Genomic DNA, 20074 nt, shown 5'->3' on the forward strand with positions numbered 1-20074 from the left:
TCAATATTTGGTCTGTCTGCTGAGACTGCAAGGAAGACTGCCAGTTGGTGCTAATTGTAAGTAGTAGTTTTTGCCATATGGACAGCTATTCAATAGGAACTAACTCATTTGACAAAGGCCATTAAAAAGAAATAAAATCATCTTCTGGTCACTAACAACCTTAGCTGGATTCAAACTGGTAACCTAAAGAGGAAAGACTATGTATTCCATGTTGCCAGCCTGGAATATTTTTTGGTAGTGATTCATAAGTTCTGTAAAAACATTCTGAAACTACAGAGTTTGAGATACATGAATCACAAAAAGAATGGTGGGAGTCTCATTATATAACTGCTCACCGGAAAATCCTATTTCTCTTTCCAAATCAGTTTTCCATATATGCAAACAATGCACCTTGCACGCAAATGTTGATTGAATAAAGGGGGTCGGGGGAGAGAGAATACAAGAGCTGGACACGTGCTATATTCACTATACAGTAAAGGGCTTTTATTATGTTTTTGTTTTCTACAGAACATATCCTTTTTCAATACGAAAGCACTCCTACGAAGATTCCTCCACCCCCTATAATAACAACCAATGTGTTTTAAAGTTCTGACCGGTGTATAAATATTAACAAAATTCAAAAGCATTTAGTACATCTGGTAATTTCACTTGGTACATCTGTCAAATTCTGCTTGCACACTGTTAATTAGACCTGCTGTATAATTAGAAGATAGGGGTTACTGGCTTTGCTTTAAAGGAAAGTAGTTACTAAACAAAGTCAAATTGTTTTTCTTTTCAATTTATTTGAAGTTAAGCTTGATTTTATAATTGTAGCCTCTCTCAAATAATGGTTAATTCTCTCCTGCTTTTGTGCATCTTTAAGATTTTGTCTCTAGCCACACCCTGGAAACATGTACTTCTCTACACTTAACATGAGAGTCCATTCAGAAACTTCCCAAACGAGGTTAGCTGTTATGGGGAGAACAACTGGTTCACCACTATCTGGGTAAACACACATCTCTGGACTATTTTGAAACCTATTGTAGGTTTGTATAATACGACTGTCATTTTGGTATAAACATCAAACAACATGATAGTGAAGTATGAGAACAGATAGAGCCAGATCCACAGATATGGTAGATTTCCACACATAGTGCAAGCCAAAGGTGGCTTAAAGCTTATCTTTCCACTCTATGCATCTTTTCAGGGATGATTCCCCTTAAGTAAGGCAGAACAGACAGATGGCTGCTCTAACTTATGCCAGCTGTAAACAGATCTAGGATGCCAAAACAATGCAGAGGCATATTTGCCTCTCTCTGTCTCTGCTCTGCCCATGCCCTCCCCCCCGCAGTGTGTGTGTAACTGGGAGAGCATGAAATGAGAGTGGCATATGAGCTCCTATATTGGCTCTGCACTGCTGGGTAAATACCCTTACATTGCAGATATCCCACCAGGGCCAATTATACCAGCACTGGAGCTAGTTTACACTGGGGCATGGTGAAATCAGCTGCATTTCTCTGGAGAATTTGGCCCATGGGATTCTCTCTCTGTTCCCTTTGGATTTAAAATTATTTAAAAAAAAAATACAGGTGCCTTGTGAAGAAAGGCTTTCTTTAAAAGATCCTTTTATACTTCCAGTTAATATTACTTTTTTTACATTGGTGGGTCTTTAGGAGCAGTTTGATGAAGTCTGGGTGCACCCTGGGGTCACAGCAGGCTGTTCCACGCACATGGAAGGCTGCATCAAGCCATACATTGGAGAAGACGAAAGGGGCATCATTGGATAATCAAAAAGCGGTCATCTGAGCTCCTCTATCATGGACATCCATAGTGAAAACACACTGCCCAGAGCACCTGAAATTTAAAACCCGGGTCTTTCCAACTGTATGGCTCTGTGAAATATCATTGTTTTGGAGGATGAAGTAAACTCTGTAGCAGCCAGATTCCAGTTCATTAAGGACTCTGTAGATTAGGAACAGGACTTTGAATACTTATGTAAAAGGGGAGCGGGTAGTTTATGGAACATTTGCTATGCATCTGTTGCTTGCATGTCATGTGTCCATATCATCCTTTGTTGCACATGAAGTGCACTGCTGAAAGTTGCACCAGCTTAAGCCTTCTGGTGGTGGCTGTGTTCAGTTCCAGGTTGAATGAGCTGGGTAAATCTAACCTAGAGGAGATGAAAGCATGTATCACCATGTCTTGATTCTAGCCAGAAAGGAAAGGGGATACAGTGTCCTGGCTAACAGACGATGGTACCATCATCTTCAGGAGTAGTGACTTCAGCATGATTTTAAGGCTGCACATCAAATTGATGACACCCTGGACAGCTGTTGAGATTAGCATATTGGCAATTTCCTGAATGTATTTCTCTTTCCTACTATCGCAATGCTCTTTCTTAGACTGACCACCAAATCTGGTCATTTTATCCAGGCATTGGACATCTTGATGACAGAAAAAGCCCAGTAGTTAAGTTGGCAGAACAAGAATTGATTTTCATCCAAATATGGGTGGTACATGAGTATGTGACATTTCATGATCTCTGAATGACCTTATAAAATGTTCAAAGGAGAGAGAATAATGAGCCTTCTGGAACTTTCATGGTTGGGGCACAGATGATGAGGAGCAAAACACGCATCTTATTAACTTTAGGACAGAGTTTTACAACAGAGAAGACAAGGGAAGCTTCATATTGTTGCTTTCTTTAAATATTAGAAAAATCTGAAAATATAACAGACGATTTCTTATTTTCTGCTGAAAATGTTCCTAAATGTATGCTTTCTGATTGGAAACAAATACTGTATAAACATATTATACTATATTCTTAATGGATGTTTTGAATAATTTACTAAGAAAAACCAGAAAACTGAGCTGTTCACAAGTTGTCAGGAGGGATAGCTCAGTGGTTTGAGCATTGACCTACTCAACCCAGGGTTGTGAGTTCAATCCTTGAGGGGGCCATTTAGGGAGGTGGGGCAAAAATCTGTCTGGGGATTGGCCCTGCTTTGAGCAGGGGGTTGGACTAGATGACCTCCTAAGGTCCCTTCCAACCCTGATATTCTATGAGTTAGTATGGATGTATCATTATTTTACATACTGGAGGGATGTATATGGCCATGAAGATTACCTTTATGTGGGAGTAATTTGTAACTAAGCTCTTATGCATCAAATGCATAGTTTAGTTTAAAAAAAGGACTACTAATTTCTGCAACCTTATCTTTTTGCAAGTCCTGACCAAATTCCCTGGCTTCCTCTATTGGATCATCCCTACTTCAATCCCAGATCTGGAAGCATGCATGTGTTTTCCTTACATTTAACTCTCACATACAAAATACCTTCTATACAACAGTATATCCAAACAGATTAACCAATGCAATATATTTCTTTCACTGTCCAGTTTTCTAATGACATGCACAAACCAAGACAAATCAGGTTCTGTTTTTGAGAATGCACATACCTAGATGGATCTATGCTGTAATACTACTACCTCTATTGCCAACTTCTTGCACACCTGAGATAGTGTTATTCACATTTAGCTGGGAGGGAATGGGGGGGAGGTCGGGGGAGAAGAGAAGAGGGAAGAGCTGCAACATTCCCATTGTTCAGAGCCATGCTATTAATGGGGCTAACTGCGACATTTGCTTGTGTTGATGATTTTATTTTGGGTATGTTCAGTAACAGCAGCAGCAACAATAAGAACAACAAAAGGATAGCTCTGCTTTTGAATTAAAACCAGAATATTGTTTGCCTGCATGACAAGTAACAGGTCATTCTACCTCTATTCTGTTATGTTTTCATAGCTAATCAGCAACTTGATCCTGCAAGGTGCTGAGTGAACCCAATCCCACTGGAGTCAGGGAGATTTGAAGGTGTTCAGGGATCTTGCAGGAATGAGTTGCAAGTTCTCTTCCCCGTTGTCATATAGACGAACACTTTATGGTGGAAGAATTCAGCTCTGTGTAAAGCCCTTTGTAACTGTAATATCTCTGTCAGCACAACAGGCAAGAGAGGCATTTGTTATAGAATTCTAGAAATTAAAGATGGTAAATTACAGGATAGGTCACCTACTCCATCTCCAGCCAATGTTCTATAACCTCAGTCCCAAGATTGTTCTTTTTTGGAAATTATTCACAACAAACTGACATGACAGATACCAAATTTGTGTGGAACCTAGGAAACCATGGATCTAAAATGAGGGCCATTTAAAGGTATTGTTGCCACTAAAAATCTAGGGAGGTAACCAGAAGAGAAAATGGAGCCTACAAACATCAGGGCCTCCCTCAATATTCTAATGAATTTCTCATAGGACTTCATACTAAAGATATAATACACTACCCAAAGCCTCTCATTGGTTTTTACCTCCCCCGTGCCCACATATTCCCCTTTAATTTCACTCTGATGCTATGCCACATGAAATCCATAAACATTTGGAATGTTCACTATGCCATTTTACTTACCGAGAAGAAAGGCTTGGCTTGCCACTTTTGCTACAGCTGGTATAAATTCCTGGGCCATCATCAAAGAAACTTCCAAGTGCCAATTTCTGCCTGATAGACTCTCTCTCATTTTTCTGAGCCTAAAAGTGCAGGTAGACAACAAAGTATTAACCCATCAGCTATAAGAACACATTTCTGTAGTAATCAAGCTGACAGCAGTACAGCATTTACAGTATTGTAACATTAGATAAGCAAAATTAGAAACCCACCACCACATTGAGGACATTTCAGAAGCTTTGTTTTAAATTAATAATGTCTTTTCAGTTGCCACTAATGTACATACACTATTTATCTCAGCCTTGTTCACCTCAAAATTATCTAACCCACTCAGCCTCAATGCTTTAAAGAGCAGCTTCTTCATTCTTCCCTTGCATTGACTGTCACTCAAGTACCTAGTCTCCAGTGGAGATGATGATAAATGGAGATGAAATGGTGGTTCTAGAAAAAAAGGTACGGAAGGAAACCAACCTTTTATGCCTAACAACTCATTGTAAACCTAAAAAACTGCTGTGTTTATACTGTTACTTGGATTATGGACTCATAACATTTTAAGGAAGATTTTCCAAAACATTAGCAAAATACTTTCATATTGAGCTAACAACATAAAAATATCTGTTCAAAAGGAAGCTGCAGCTATTATAGAAAAAAACAGAGTGAAATCATTGGCTCATACATAAGAGTATAAACATTTATTAATTTCCTTAAAAATATAAATGATGAAGATAGTTTCATAAAATGTTTGTTTTCAGATTTATATTTTTAAAATAAATAATAATTATATATATAGTGGTTGTGCCGAAAATATAGGTAGTGTGAAAAGACACCTTTTTTCTGTCCGAGAGAGCTTACATTCTTATATATGAACGGACACAAAATAATTGCTGAAGCAGAGTAGAACAAACATCTGGAAAGTAACCAGTCTGATCTGAACTGAATTACCACAATCAAATTTATGTTACTTTTTCTATATACACCTCTATCTCGATATAACACTGTCCTCTGAGCCAAAAAATCTTACTGCATTATAGGTGAAACCGTGTTATATTGAACTTGCTTTGATCCGCCGGAGTGTGCAGCCCCGCCCCCCACCCCCCGGAGCACTGCTTTACTGTGTTATATCGGGTCGCGTTATATCGAGGAAGTGGTGTATATTTTCTTATGTGATTGTTTCTTCTCCAAACAATTTATTCAAAATATATTTATAATGGCTATTGCTGAATTACTTTTTATGGTTTTCTTTATAATTTTACATTTAAAAAATGTAAGCTACAAAGTGCTTTAAAAATCACCAATCAATGGCTATAGACTTGGTTTTATATTTGGACTGAACTGATCAATATGCAGTAAATGAAAACTTTATTTATGTTTAGTATTAATAGAATACTGTACCAGAGGACCATAAATAATTGTGTGTCAACATTGACAGAAAAAACATGTAGGAAGGCAAAGGACTAATGGAAAGAACATGTTCAGCCTATCAACTGCTCTAAGATAATGTACAGCACATGCTGTAAAATATGTAATAGACAAAGCAAAAGTGTACTGTGCAAGTCTGGGTTTACTTCTGATGTCTTCATATAAATGCACTTGAATTGTTTTACTTGTTTAATGTAATTAAAGATAAAATACCTTTCTGATTCTACATGGTAATATAAAATTACATGCAATTTTTTTTAAGCACAAAAGAGCCAGATCATAATGATTTAGTTATGACCTCAATCCTGGATACCGATTTTACACTATTATATCATCCATTATATGGTCAGATTCTTAGTAGAATTTGGTCTTCATTTGAAACCTGAACTCTCTTCTCGTATCACAATCTGACAAGGATGGCCAACTTTCTACTGTGTGAAAACCGGACAATGAGCGCCCGGAACCTCTCCCGCCTCCTGCTCCGCCTCTTTCCATCAAGTCTCTGCCCCCTGTTCCTCCCCCGCCACCATCGCTCACTGCTCTCTCCACCTCCCTCGCCCTGCCAGCTGATCAAGACTGTAGGGGTGGGGTGGGTAACTGGGGCAGGATGGGAGAGGGGGAGCCACACTCCAGAGGGAGGGGAAGCTGCAATCTGGGGTGGGTGTGGGGTGAGTGGGGCAGGGTTGGGAAGGGGGAGTCACGCTCAGGGCAGGACAGGGGAGCCGCCAGTACCTCTCTCCACTGGAGCCGTTCCTGAGTGCTCCTCAAGTCTCCAGCAGCAGCTGCTGCTCTTCCTACCCACCACCCCTGGTGGCAGAGGCCAGTTACTGCAAGTAACCAGACAGCGTCAGCAGTGCTAACCAGACTCTGCCAGGTTCCCTTTTTGACTTGACTTTAAGGGTACGTCCACACCACCTGCTGGATCGGCGGGTAGCGATCCATCTATCAGGGATCGATTTATCGTGTCTCATCTGAACGCGCTCCCCGTCGACTCCAGAACTCCACCAGGGCGAGAGGCAGAAGCGGAGTCAATGGGGGAGCTGCGGCCGTCGATCCCGCGCCATGAGGACAGGTGGTAAGTCGATCTAAGATATGTCGACTTCAGCTACGCTATTCTCGTAGCTGAAGTTGCGTATCTTAGATCGATTCCCCCCGCCCCCCAGTGTAGACCAGGCCTTAATCGAAAACCCGACACTTGGCAACCTTAAAAATTATAGGCAGGCCTGGTAGCAAAACCTATAATTAAAGTTGTCTAGCATTTTCAATTATAAGCCCCAATTTTCAGATGTTTACAACTTAGCCAGACTAACTGTTCTAGCTAAAATTTTCCATGTTTGCATCCTTCCTCAGACTGATCTTATATATGTGTTTGTTTATTTTAGTTTCAGCAAAAATTGTTTAGTCAGTTCAAAGAATAAGTTTAGGCAAAAATAGGTAGTTTTGCCAATACTACCTTTTCTTCCCAACTGTTTCTTATTTGTTATTTTATTAGCTCTCCCTGGAAACATCTGAAAAACAAAATACTTTTGATAGCTATTGATGCATGGGAAACTTCACACACAACTCTTCCCTCATTATGATAAAAATATACACTCTAGGACTATATCCTTTTGCAGCCTCCAGCAATTACTAGTAGGCCATATCCTGCTATTGATTTTTATGCCAAACCTTCATGGACTTCAGAGACAGTCATGTGATAAAGAATGGCTCGATATAGCCTATGGCACTTTTTCCAACATAAAGCTCTGCATTGGGTTTCTAATTGGAGCAGCGTACCACCACTGCCAACTTTGGAGAACAGCATTGGGGGAAAAATGAGAGGAAAGACTTGAAGATGGCTATCCAATGTAACGTCAACAAATGAATAAAATACAAATTTTTGAGGACAAGGAATGTATTTTTAAATCTCAATATTATTTTATTATATTTTACTTCATGCAATGAAATGCTATGCTAGACTGTGCAAATACTACCAGTTAACTGTCTCTCTAGTGATCAATTCATAATATATTTCATTACAACAGCTAAAAAGGTAGAAAAGAAAGTCTACTTCACACAGCACAAGCCAGATAAAGCAAAGCTGTTCTTTAGATTCTAATTCCTTGATTGTTTGTCTTACAGTTTGTAGCTGACGCCACATTGTCTGTTTTGAAGCAATTACATTAATCCCTCAGCTTCAGTGAAACCTTCTGTCTAGTGAATTCTGATAGCATCATCGTTAGTAGCCCTCATTAATGAATAAATCTAGATTTTGATGCTCACTGTGTACTATTCTCTAAAATTTACAGTAATGTATAGTCTTTCATTCATCCAGTAGATCGCTTTTCTATCCAAACATGATGAAGTAACATACTGCAGCACAAAACAAAAATCAATAGCTTTAAAAGCACATTTACTGAACTTAATAAGATGGAATATTAGTTTTCAGTACACCGAAAGTGCTGATACCATAAAGTAAGCCCCCATCAAATGATCCCTTGATTAGATTTTTCATGCAATCTATTACATGCTGAAGATGCTTGCACTCTTAATCTCTCTCAGCATTTTTTAAACTAGAAAAATGTCAGTTTGAAGGGCAAATCAAGATGTGAAGAAGGCACTCACTAAAGAAACAATGTACTATATCCTATAGTATCAAAAAAATCTAAATACAAGGTTAGAACAAATACAGGCCAATTCCTGCCACTTCCAGTTCTCTTATCCTATTCATTTTTACGATGAATCACTATTTTTAACTTTCCACAGAATGTTCTAATAGGATCTTTAGACCCCCCCAGGCCATGCCTCAGTACTAGAAGCTAGGAACTCCTGAATTCTAGTGAATACTAATACCTACTTATCTCTCTCACAAGGTTGCTGTGAGGATTAATTAAGATCTTTGAATATAGAAAGTATAGGTAAGTGTTAGATGAAAGATTTTTTTTTTAAAATCTGAAAGTAAACCAACCATGCTATACCATATGATGACAGCGTTTTGCCGCCTCAATCTCGCTAACCTGGGTTGTTTGTCCTGAACACACAGAAAGGCAGAAAAGGTGTGAGGGATGCAATATAATTCTGTTGCAACTTTAGTAACTTAACTCATTTGGGTAATATCTTGTACAGTGCAGGTCATGATTAATTTATTAATCATTTCCGCCAGTTGGAGGGCTACCATCAGTCCCGCACCACCACCACCTCCCCCACCCAGCCCCCTGCTCATTGCTGGGACCTCCAGCCCTCCCCTCGTGTGAGGGTTAAGGGACTAGGGAAAGGGAGTTCTTCTCTCTTCACTGTACCAGTCATTAGGAACCACAGCATCATTCTCCAGCTTCTTTAGGGGATATCTTCCACTAACTCCACTTTCAATTCTGGAGTATCAGGGAACCCAGACTTCCTCAGGACTGAATACCTGCACTGGACATCTTTTGCTTTTGCAGTCTGATATAATTGATCAACCCAGTGTTTTTAGTACATCATGGGCATACACCAACAGCATTAGTCAGCAATTAATCATCTTTTAACTGACACTCTTTGCATAGAACACATTATATCCTAATTAGTCTAAATCTACACAAACTTATATTTTGACTTTGTATTCATATGTATTATGATACTTAGTGACAGTATCATGTCCTATAGGTGCGTAAGGATTTCTGGGTCAATGCACATGAAAACAAAAATATTATATTAGTATCCGAAGTTTTAATATAAAAATTAGCATTGTTTGCAGTAACTTATTTTAAAGCTACAGAGTCACCACAAACTTTCTAAATGTATACAGTGCTCATTTACACTAGAAACACAAATTCAAAGAACTCTATAATCTAAACATTCATTGAGAAATCCACTGAAGAGACTGATATACTCTGGACAAGGCTAGCCACAAAACTGAACTTAAGCCCTTAGTCTGCCCTTAGTCTGTTCATTCCCTCTGGGGCACCTGGCATTGGCCACTGTCGGAAGACAGGATACTGGGCTAGATGGATCTTTGGTCTAAGTACCAGTATGGCTACCCAGTACGGCTGTTCTTATGTTACTAGTATGGTGACCTGGGTCCTAGTGACAGTAGTATTCCTCTACTCCCTTAATATGCACCTAAGGGTCATGCCCCACGAGTTCAAAAACATGTATCTACTCCAGTGCTTGCAAAGAGCAATGTTTTCTTCAATTTAATCTACTCTTAAGCACCTCTGCTAGAAGGAGCAGTGGCCTTGTTATTAAGGAACTGTCTTGGGAAGGCCCCAAATGCCTGCAAATTGAACATTATGATGATTAAATATTTACATAGAGGAGTGCCTAAAGACTGCAAAAAAGGATGAGAACCTTATTGTGTCCGGTGCTGTACAAATGGAGGAGAGAGACAATCCATGATCTGACTGGGTTGCATGTTGACTATGGCTTTCTAGTGTTTTAAGTTTTTCTTTACCTCAAGTCTATTGCTTATTATTCATCTCATTACTGTAAAAAAAATTTCAATTTGTATTAATATACTATCCTCAAATATCCCTTTCCTCCAAGTCACACAATTAATTTCCTTATCTTCTAACCTATTTACCATTTTTGTGGCCCTTGATTGGATTCTGATGTATCTATATTCTTTTAGAAATAAGATGCCAAAAATATAGGACTCCCTCCAAGCTGGCATAAAGTATTTTTAACATTTCCCATGTTCTACCAGTGCTATCCCTACATTCAGACCAGAATGTCATTTGCCTTTTTTGCAGCTTCACTTCATTTTCAGTTCATGTCCCATCTGTCTGTCTCTCTCACCTCCAAAGATTTTTCTGCATTACTGCTCTTTAAGTAGCACCCTCACCTTTTACGCTTGTACTGGGAGTTACTCTTCCCTGCTTTTTTAATTTTACATATTTCGTCCCATTTAGATCTCTCTAAAACTTTCAAATCAATCATTCTGTAATTTTGATCCATCCCCCAATGTGATTGCAATTCTTCCCAGTTTGATATCTGTACATTTGATCAATGTTCAATTTATTTTACCCACTAAATAATTACTGATATATTAAATAATACAATTCCAAATTCTGAGCCCACATTATCCCACTTTATAAGTCACCCTCTAGATAATGACCATAAAGGAATCAATTGTGCCATAAAGTTGTTATAAAACAGGGAACAGTTCCTAAAAAGCCTAATATACTTGAGAGCTGGATTTCATGTTAAAGATAGATCACCGTACCAGGTACACTGAATAGTCTAAGAGAGATATTAGAGAAACTTGGTTTCAGACAGGAACCAAATCAATAATCTCATTCCTCAGCTACCAAGAATTTTAAAATTATTTTCTACATAAAAAAATCACCATGAAACACTTAGAATTTAAAAACATTAACATAAATAATATTGTATTATATACATCTGTGGTCAAAGATAGGTCTGTTAAATCTATAGTGAGATACACAGATTTTCACCAAAGAATCAATTTTGTGGCTAAATCACACAGTCTAAAACAGGGCTTGGCAACCTTTCAGAAGTGGTGTGCCAAGTTTTTATTTATTCACGCTAATTTAAGGTTTCGCGTGCCAGTAATACATTTTAACCTTTTTAGAAGGTTTCTTTCTAGAAGTCTATAATATATAACTAAACTATTGTTGTATGTAAAGTAGATAAGGTTTTTAAAATGTTTAAGAAGCTTCATTTAAAATTAAATTAAAATGCAGAGCCCCCCGGACTGGTGGCCAGGACCCGGGCAATGTGAGTGCCACTGAAAATCAGCTCGTGTGCCGCCTTCGGCATCTGTGCCATAGGTTGCCTACCCCTGGTCTAAAAGGACAGCAGAAGTTTTACTTGTAGCTGTTACCTAGGCGAACACAAATGCTACATTTCACTAATCTCATGAGTTGTTTTGCCTTCTATCCCTTCACCTAGACTTTCACTAAGCAAAACAGGTTTGAATTATTAATTCCCAAATTATAAGTGCTATAAATAAATAGTGTTATAATTCTGAACACTACATCCTGCCACTAGACCACCTCCTGAAGGAAAAGGAAAAGTTACATAATCTCTTCCTTCCATATCCATTGAAGGATCTAATTTTAACCACAGGAATAGAACTGTTTGATTTTTATTTTTTATTTTAAACAACAATACCAAAAATATTTACAAGAACATAAAGAAAGAAAGAAAGAAAGAAAGAAAGAAAGAAAGAAAGAAAGAAAGATGTGGTATTATCAGTATATAACAAGGTCTAGCACAGAACTCATGTATGGATCAATTCCCCAACCATTGATTATGTGTGACTAAGTTAAGTTTCAAGGCCAGTTTGGCTAAACCAGTGAGATATTTGTGGTTTAGTCAAGGAAAGGAAAATGAGAATCTCTACATCTAAAACACTAATTTCAATTAAGTTTACATTAGGAGAGGTGCCAAACTGTCCTCAGTAAATTAACAAAAATGCCATGGTGAGGCCATCCTTATGACCCTCTGTGATCATAGTCTACCATGCCACTTCTATATAATTACTGCTTTTTAAAATATATATTAATTACAGCTTTGTTGTTTACTGACCCATACATTTACAATTTGTTTTCTTAATGGTCCTTATCTTTCCCACAAGAAAAAATAAAAATAAAAAACTTCTCACCCCTCTTTCAACCCCACAGCAATAACTTCCATTTACCACATCTGTCCCACCCATTTACCATCTGTTCTTCTTGCCAAATATTAGAACGGAGAAACATCCCTAGAGCTGCGCTGGTGATAATAGCACAAACAAGACGATTATAAAAGTTTTATGTATTATATACATAAAAATAAAAGCACATGCCCCTCTGCCGACTTATGGTACTATATAAATAAAGAATGCTTGCATCTGTGATTTTTCATTGTGTAGTTATGGATGCCACATTTTATTTCCAATGCATTAAAAGGGCAAATGTTACACACTTCACTTGGAAGTTGGAGTGTTGAGAGTTATGCTATTAACCTTGGGGCACTTGCCCTGGAAAACAAGTTACAGAAGTTAGTCAATCGGTCCAAAAATATTTGAGTGCTGGCTAAATATTCTTATATGACAATATAAAATTGATTCCATGGGTAATGTATTCACCATTTACATTTTAATCATTGGTGTAATTCTCTGCTGCCTGAACATTTGAACTGGCTTGATGTTTGAGAGGATACAACTTCCTCAGTCATTAGTAGTTGCTTTTTGGCACTGATCTACACTCCTGCAATGACCTACACTCTGTTGAAGGGTGACATGCTGTTTTCTGTTAGTTTGTAGATTCTTGAGCATGACAAGACCAATGTGGATAGGAATTATGGAAGTTTCTTGAAAGGTATTATTTATCACATCCAGTGAAAGTACAGGATTTAATGCTGATTGGACACACTGAGAGCTTCTCGGCTCTCTATGAGCTGAGAGGTGAAAACATTATCTAGGAAGACTAGCCCTGTAGGGCAGTCTTTTTTCCAGCAGAATTTCTACATAGACTCAATACAAAGAGGGGGTTTTGTCATGTACGGACAGGAAGTTACCAGATAAGCTTTTACAGTTTTTATCTTTTTTCACAATATACCAGATATTTGAAATATTATTACATTTGTTGATTCAACACAAACGTGGCAAGACTATATCAGTTACACATGGACCAATCAAGAGAAACTCCAGTGAGTCACTTGGGTTTATAGAAGTGTAACTGAAAGCAGAATTTGACCCACTGAATCTGCATTCAAGGACTAAGTAAGATGAACAATATAAATGCTGTCATACCTCTGGCAATGTACAGGATTAAGACAGTTGTGTACATGTTGCCAACAGTTTACTACTTGCTTTGGCTACACCTGCTTTCTGTTCCTGGATTAACTCCACATTTTCTTTCTTTGCTTTAGTTTGCTTGTAAAAGGTTTGGGATTAACAAGAAAAGACAAGACTTAAAAATACTTTAGTGCAACAATATTATCTCCAATTCTTACTTGTCAAATAAGATTGGGCAAATTTGTTTGACAAGAAAGCTCTATATGCCCTCAGAAAAAGGAACAGTCTAATGATCCAATAGCGTTTTGGGAGTACACGTACTACTGAGTTCTGTTTTATTTCTAATTCATCCACTATTGGAGAGTGCTAAGACAACATTTACTGGATAAGCTTTCTTGATTTGCTCAGTTTTATTAATGTTGTTTCTGAAATATCACTGGGTTATTCCCATCATTTATACTGTACGTTAAGAAGAATGTGAATCCCACAAAAGCAACTTGGAACATTAGTTGATTGACTGACCTCCTTTTATGTATACTTCATTCCACATATAACAAACAATAATTGACTCTGATGTGGGATTTAACAGTTTGTATATACAGTAGATTTTATATCTATATAGTAAATTGATTTAAATGTAGAGTTATTGCTGAAGTATTTTTACTGGGCAACAGTGTGAAATTTGTTCCAAACACGGCATCTTCCCTGTACAAGAACTTTACCGCAGGGGGTGTTAACATGTCATTAATGTGGACACTTATCACCTCAGACTTTTTCCCTTCTTGGCAATTATACAACATTGAAAACACAAACCATGGCAGGCTGACAAAAAGCAGTACACGAGTCAGCTCTTGGGATTAATTTACAGTATTTCCAAAGAAGTTTAAAAACCCAGCAGGGTTATGGCAATTTTTTATTTAATATTAGAAGCAATTGACTAAATGTTGGAAGGCGCTGAGGTTAGATACAATGGGCTGGATGCTGCCAGGTGCTGTAGTTAGTGAGAATTGGGGACGGTGGGTCTGTTATGAAATGATACTTCTACATACTGTGAAACAGTTTAGAACAACATTTGTTTCCTTGGGAGGAGGCGGAGGGGTGGGGGGGGGGGGGGAGGGAGAAGAAGAGAAGTTGCATAATATCCTGGCTCTGTAGGGAGAAACATATACTTGAAGTTAATGTCAGGACTTCAACCATGCAACTGAAGCTATTTTTGCCTTAGGTCTGTCATTACCAGATGCAGACAATTACTATATTTAAAGTTCCAAAACTGTACATGGCATACTTTATTTTTAAAGGGACAAAGGCTGTTATAATATTTATGAAAATCCTGTACCCATAGAACACTTGTTTTTGTATCTTTCACTACAAGATGTATTTACGGTGAAGTACAAATAAAATGAAAATTTAGAGTCAAAATGTTTCATTTCTTAAGCTGCACTGTAATTTGTATTAAAAACTAGAGGGTCACAATATTTAAATTATAGTCTTGACAACTAAATGTAGTGTGTAAGAAGTTTTACAGAACATTGTAACAACCAAATTTTAATGAAAATTACTTGTGTGTTAAATACAACAGAAAGTTTCACTATTTTAGCAAACAAGAAAGAAACATTTATATATCTGGATGAACTGTAGCATAGGGTGCTTTGAATGGTATTGGCAACTCTTCAGATTTGAACTGTTTCTCTTTTGCAAAAACAGAGCAATTGTTAGAAGACAAGCGTCCTTTTTGTCTCTTACCTTTTTATAATTCCCCTCCATCTCCAACGTGGATACTTTACTGATGATGTCATCCATTCCATCACTGTCCAAATTCATTCTTTAACTCTCAAACCCCCTCACTGCAGATTAAATATTCCTTGCAATTATCACTATTCATTGTATCCATAATTTATTAGTCCATACTCCAAGATCTGTTTGGATTTCTCATTTTTAAACTGAAATATCAGATGATAACTGAAATTCTGTCAGTGTCCTTGCTCTTTTTCATTCAGAGAGACTGTCTAGTACTTATACCTTCGTCTCATTCACGCTAGTGTGAGGACAGCTGCCATTCCATGCAGTTAAAATGTGACTTCTTGCTGACACTTCGGCCTGTCAAGGGTATGGTCTCCTCACAATCTGCTATCACCTTCCTCTGAATAATTCTGCTAGAATCCTCTTCAAAGCATGTTTCTTTTCCCTAATAAAGTAAAAGGCTGTCTTTGAGCCTTAGCCAGCTGATTACACGGAGTTCACTGCTTAGCAGTGTGTGTTGTAGCTACAAGAGGAAAGCAGCAGTCTTCATCCAGCCACTGGTAGTGCAGGATAAAAATAGATGGAAACTTGCCTAGCAGACTACACCAAGGCAGAGAAAACCTGGTATCTTATGACAAAATTAAAACAGTGTGGTTCAAAGTCAAGGCTACAGGAGGCAAAACTGGACTCACTTCTGAGACTTTCACGTACAACCTCCCTGTACAATAGACAATACTTTCTGTACAGATTGGTTGTTCTGTTTCAATATCCACAACTTTAGTCTATTAGGGGAAGCAAAAAAGAATTCCATAATTTGTTTGGAAATTCACCCAGTGCATTTCCAATTTCGGAAGGAGCTCTTCATTCTTTTTATTGCCTTTCTTGCCTCCAAGCATTGCATGGTTTGCTTACTTGCTTAAGAGACAGGAGTAACAAAATCTACAACTGGAGGATTTTTTTTCATCCATTTCTTTCACAAAGTACATAACTAGGGATTTTCTATTTTAAGGACGATTCCTTGGCTGGAATATTTACTTCCAGACATAATAAAGCTTTTAGGAGAAAAACCATAAATCATAGAATATCAGGGTTGGAAGGGACCTCAGGAGGTCATCTAGTCCAACCCCCTGCTCAAAGCAGGACCAATTCCCAACTAAATCATCCCAGCCAGGGCTTTGTCAAGCCAGGACTTAAAAACCTCCAAGGAAGGAGATTCCACCACTTCCCTAGGTAAAGCATTCCAGTGCTTCACCACCCTCCTAGTGAAATAGTGTTTCCTAATATCCAACCTAGACCTCCCCCACTGCAACTTGAGATCATTGCTCCTTGCTCTGTCATCTGCCACCACTGAGAACAGCCGAGCTCCATCCTCTTTGGAACCCCCCTCAGGTAGTTGAAAGCAGCTATCAAATCCCCCCTCATTCTTCTCTTCTGGAGACTAAACAATCCCAGTTCCCTCAGCCTCTCCTCACACGTCATGTGCTCCAGACCCCTAATCATTTTTGTTGCCCTCCGCTGGACTCTTTCCAATTTTTCCACATCCTTCTTGTAGTGTGGGGCCCAAAACTGGACACAGTACTCCAGATGAGGCCTCACCAATGTCGAATAAAGGGGAACGATCACGTTCCTCCATCTGCTGGCAATGCCACTACTTATACAGCCCAAAATGCCATTAGCCTTCTTGGCAACAAGAGCACACTGTTGACTCATATCCAGCTTCTCGTCCACTGTGACCCCTAGGTCCTTTTCTGCAGAACTGCTACCTAGCCATTCGGTCCCTAGTCTGTAGCAGTGCATAGGATTCTTCCATCCTAAGTGCAGGACTCTGCACTTGTCCTTGTTGAACCTCATCAGGTTTTTTTTGGCCCAACTCCTTTAGCACCCTTGGATGCAGCGCATCCAGCCTCATGGATTTGTGCTCATCCAGTTTTTCTAAATAGTCCCGAACCACTTCTTTCTCCACGGAGGGCTGGTCACCTCCTCCCCATACTGTGCTGCCCAGTCCAGCAGTCTGGGAGCTGACCTTGTTTGTGAAGACAGAGGCAAAAAAAGCATTGAGTACATTAGCTTTTTCCACATCCTCTGTCTCTAGGTTGCCTCCCTCATTCAGTAAGGGGCCCACACTTTCCTTGACTTTCTTCTTGTTGCTAACATACCTGAAGAAACCCTTCTTGTTACTCTTAACATCTCTTGCTAGCTGCAACTCCAAGTGCGATTTGGCCTTCCTGATTTCACTCTTGCATGCCTGAGCGATATTTTTATACTCCTCCCTGGTCATTTGTCCGATCTTCCAATTCTTGTAAGCTTCTTTTTTGTGTTTAAGGTCAGCAAGGATTTCACTGTTAAGCCAAGCTGGTCGCCTGCCATATTTACTATTCTTTCTACACATCGGGATGGTTTGTTCCTGCAACCGCAATAAGGATTCTTTAAAATACAGCCAGCTGTCCTGGACCCCTTTGCCCTTCACGTTATTCTCCCAGGGGATCCTGCCCATCTGTTCCCTGAGGGAGTCAAAGTCTGCTTTTCTGAAGTCCAGGGTCCGTATTCTGCTGCTCTCTTTTCTTCCTTGTGTCAGGATCCTGAACTCGAAATCCCAACCCAATGAAGAAAAAGGAAGCATTCAAATATAAAAATTTCACTTGTCACAAGCTTCTAGTATTTCCAGAGTCAGATTAAACCCCACTGGCATAGGCAGATACAAATTCAAGGAACACTGTGGAACCTTGCTCCCCAGCCAACCATCACAAGTAAGTTCCTCACTGCTCCCCACTCTCCATACCAGGATTCCTTTTGGATTTTGTAAAACCGTCTACTCACTCCAGATTTGTGGGCAAAGTATTAGTTTGGTAATGGTATTTAAGAAGTCATGGATTCCATGGCTCGCCATCTTTTTCCAAAGCCCAGTGTCTTTCCCTTTTTAATCCTTGCTCAGATTGAATATATGATTTCTATGGAGGAAGACACTGTTGTAAGTCACTCAGGAGTATTCATTCTGCTGCATGACAATTGTCAGTGGAGGAAGGGAGAAGGAATGGGGAATGGGTGAATGTACGAAAATCCTCCCACTGCATGGGGGATTTAAAGATCCTGTTGAACATGGGACACTGGTGCCAGTGCTTGTGGTGCTCTCTCTCCCCGCTTTACAGGGAGCCTGGATATTACAGCACCATGCATGGGGAGGGTTCGATTTTCCATACTGCATAGTTACAGAAACATTCACACTCTGCTCCCTCCAGGGGATCCCCTTGAGAAGAGGTTGGAGCCTGGTGTCTCTGATTCAGGGGCAGTGAGATTATGGAGGGAGGGAGAGAGAGAGCAGATTCCTCTCCTTCCCTCCTAAGAGCATAAGAATGGCCATACTGGTTCAAACCAATGGTCCATCTAGCCCAATATCTTCTCAAACACTGCATGGGTAGTTGATGAAGAAACTCCTTTCTTGGATTCTTCTCAGCACCCATGCATGCCTTCAAGATACATCAACCCTCAGTTGGTCTTCATTTTCTCAGAGAGGAGTAAAGGGTTATTGACAGTTTCTACTGCAGGCACAGCCAACCCAGCCAAGAATGGTAGAAACACACCAGGAATAAAGATTTCACTTGTGTCTGTCCTGTTTGTGGGACACAGAAAAGAACATGCCAGAAACAGGTAACTGAGTTAGGCACTCCGGCTGTGGCCGATGGGAGACAGGCTGTGATTACGTCCTGTTTGTTTACACTTCAAAGGCAATGTTCCCAAGGAAAAGGGCTAGGAAAAAATGGTGGTTTTTTTTTAAATGGAAGTGTAGGTCTCCACCAGTCGTTTGGTGCTCTTTTACAGCCTGCCAAAGTCCAATGGTTGATGATGATGTTCTTAATTTGCCAGTAGATTCTTACTATGCCTTTCCCCCAAGGGGGGGGGGGGAAAAAGCAGAAGTCTTGCACATAAGTGCTGAGATTTTCAAAGGGAGTAAGGGAGTTTGCCACCCATTGATCTTCAACACCTTTGAAAATCCCAGACTAAATTTTACCAAAATCTTTCAAATAAAACACATCTGAGGTTTTTAAAAGCTTTTTTGAGCTATGGGCAAAAACCAAACATACATAAAACAACACTAAGCAACCCTCCCCAGTACACACACTAGAACAGTGGTTTTCAAACTTTTTTTCTGGCGACCCAGCTGAAGAAAACTGTTGATGAGGGATTTGGGTGCAGGGGTGAGGGCTGTGGGGTGGGGCCGGGAATGAGGGGTTCAGGATTTGGGAGGGGCCTCTGGGCTGGAGTAGGGGATTGAGGTGCGAGAGGGGGTCAGGGTTCTGGGCTGGGGGTGCAAGCTCTGGGGTAGGGCAGAGGATTGGGGTGTGGGGTTGGGGCACAGGCTTACCTTGGGCGGCTCCTGATTAGTGACGCAGCAGGCATGCTAAGGCAGGCTTTCTGGCACCGCGGACTGCGCTGCGCCCCGGAAGCGGCCAGCAGCAGGTCCAGCTCCTGGGCAGAGATGGACAAGTGGCTCTCGCCCGCAGGGCCCCCCCCGCTCCAACTGGCCAGTTCCCGGCCAATAGAGTGCCGAGCTGGTGCTCGGGCAGCACGCCGAGCTCTGTGCCCCCTCCCCCACTTCCCCTCCTCCTGCCTAGGAGCCGGATCTGCTGTTGGCCACTTCCGGGGCACAACACAGTGTCAGAACAGGTAGGGACTAGCCTGCTTTAGCCGGGCAGCACCGCTGACAGGACTTTTAACAGCCCGGTTGGCAGTGCTGACCATAGCCACC

The 20074-nt window shown here is 40.0% G+C and overlaps 1 protein-coding gene across 5 annotated transcripts in view; it reads right to left on the reverse strand.

Moving 5' to 3' along the window:
- The window catches only part of SCHIP1 (schwannomin interacting protein 1), a 108715-nt gene that overhangs the window by 16733 nt on the left and 71908 nt on the right, over positions 1-20074 (reverse strand). For 4 of the 5 annotated variants that reach the window (XM_042853697.2, XM_024102592.3, XM_042853698.2 and 1 more), the window contains one exon: positions 4437-4555. In XM_042853697.2, coding sequence (XP_042709631.2) covers positions 4437-4555 — 119 coding nt within the window. Of the gene's footprint in view, positions 1-4436; positions 4556-15333; positions 15908-20074 lie in introns of those variants that run through there. The other variant, XM_005287009.5, reaches the window with a different exon arrangement.

Source organism: Chrysemys picta, chromosome 9, assembly GCF_011386835.1.
Source record: "Chrysemys picta bellii isolate R12L10 chromosome 9, ASM1138683v2, whole genome shotgun sequence".
Lineage (NCBI taxonomy): Eukaryota > Metazoa > Chordata > Testudines > Emydidae > Chrysemys > Chrysemys picta.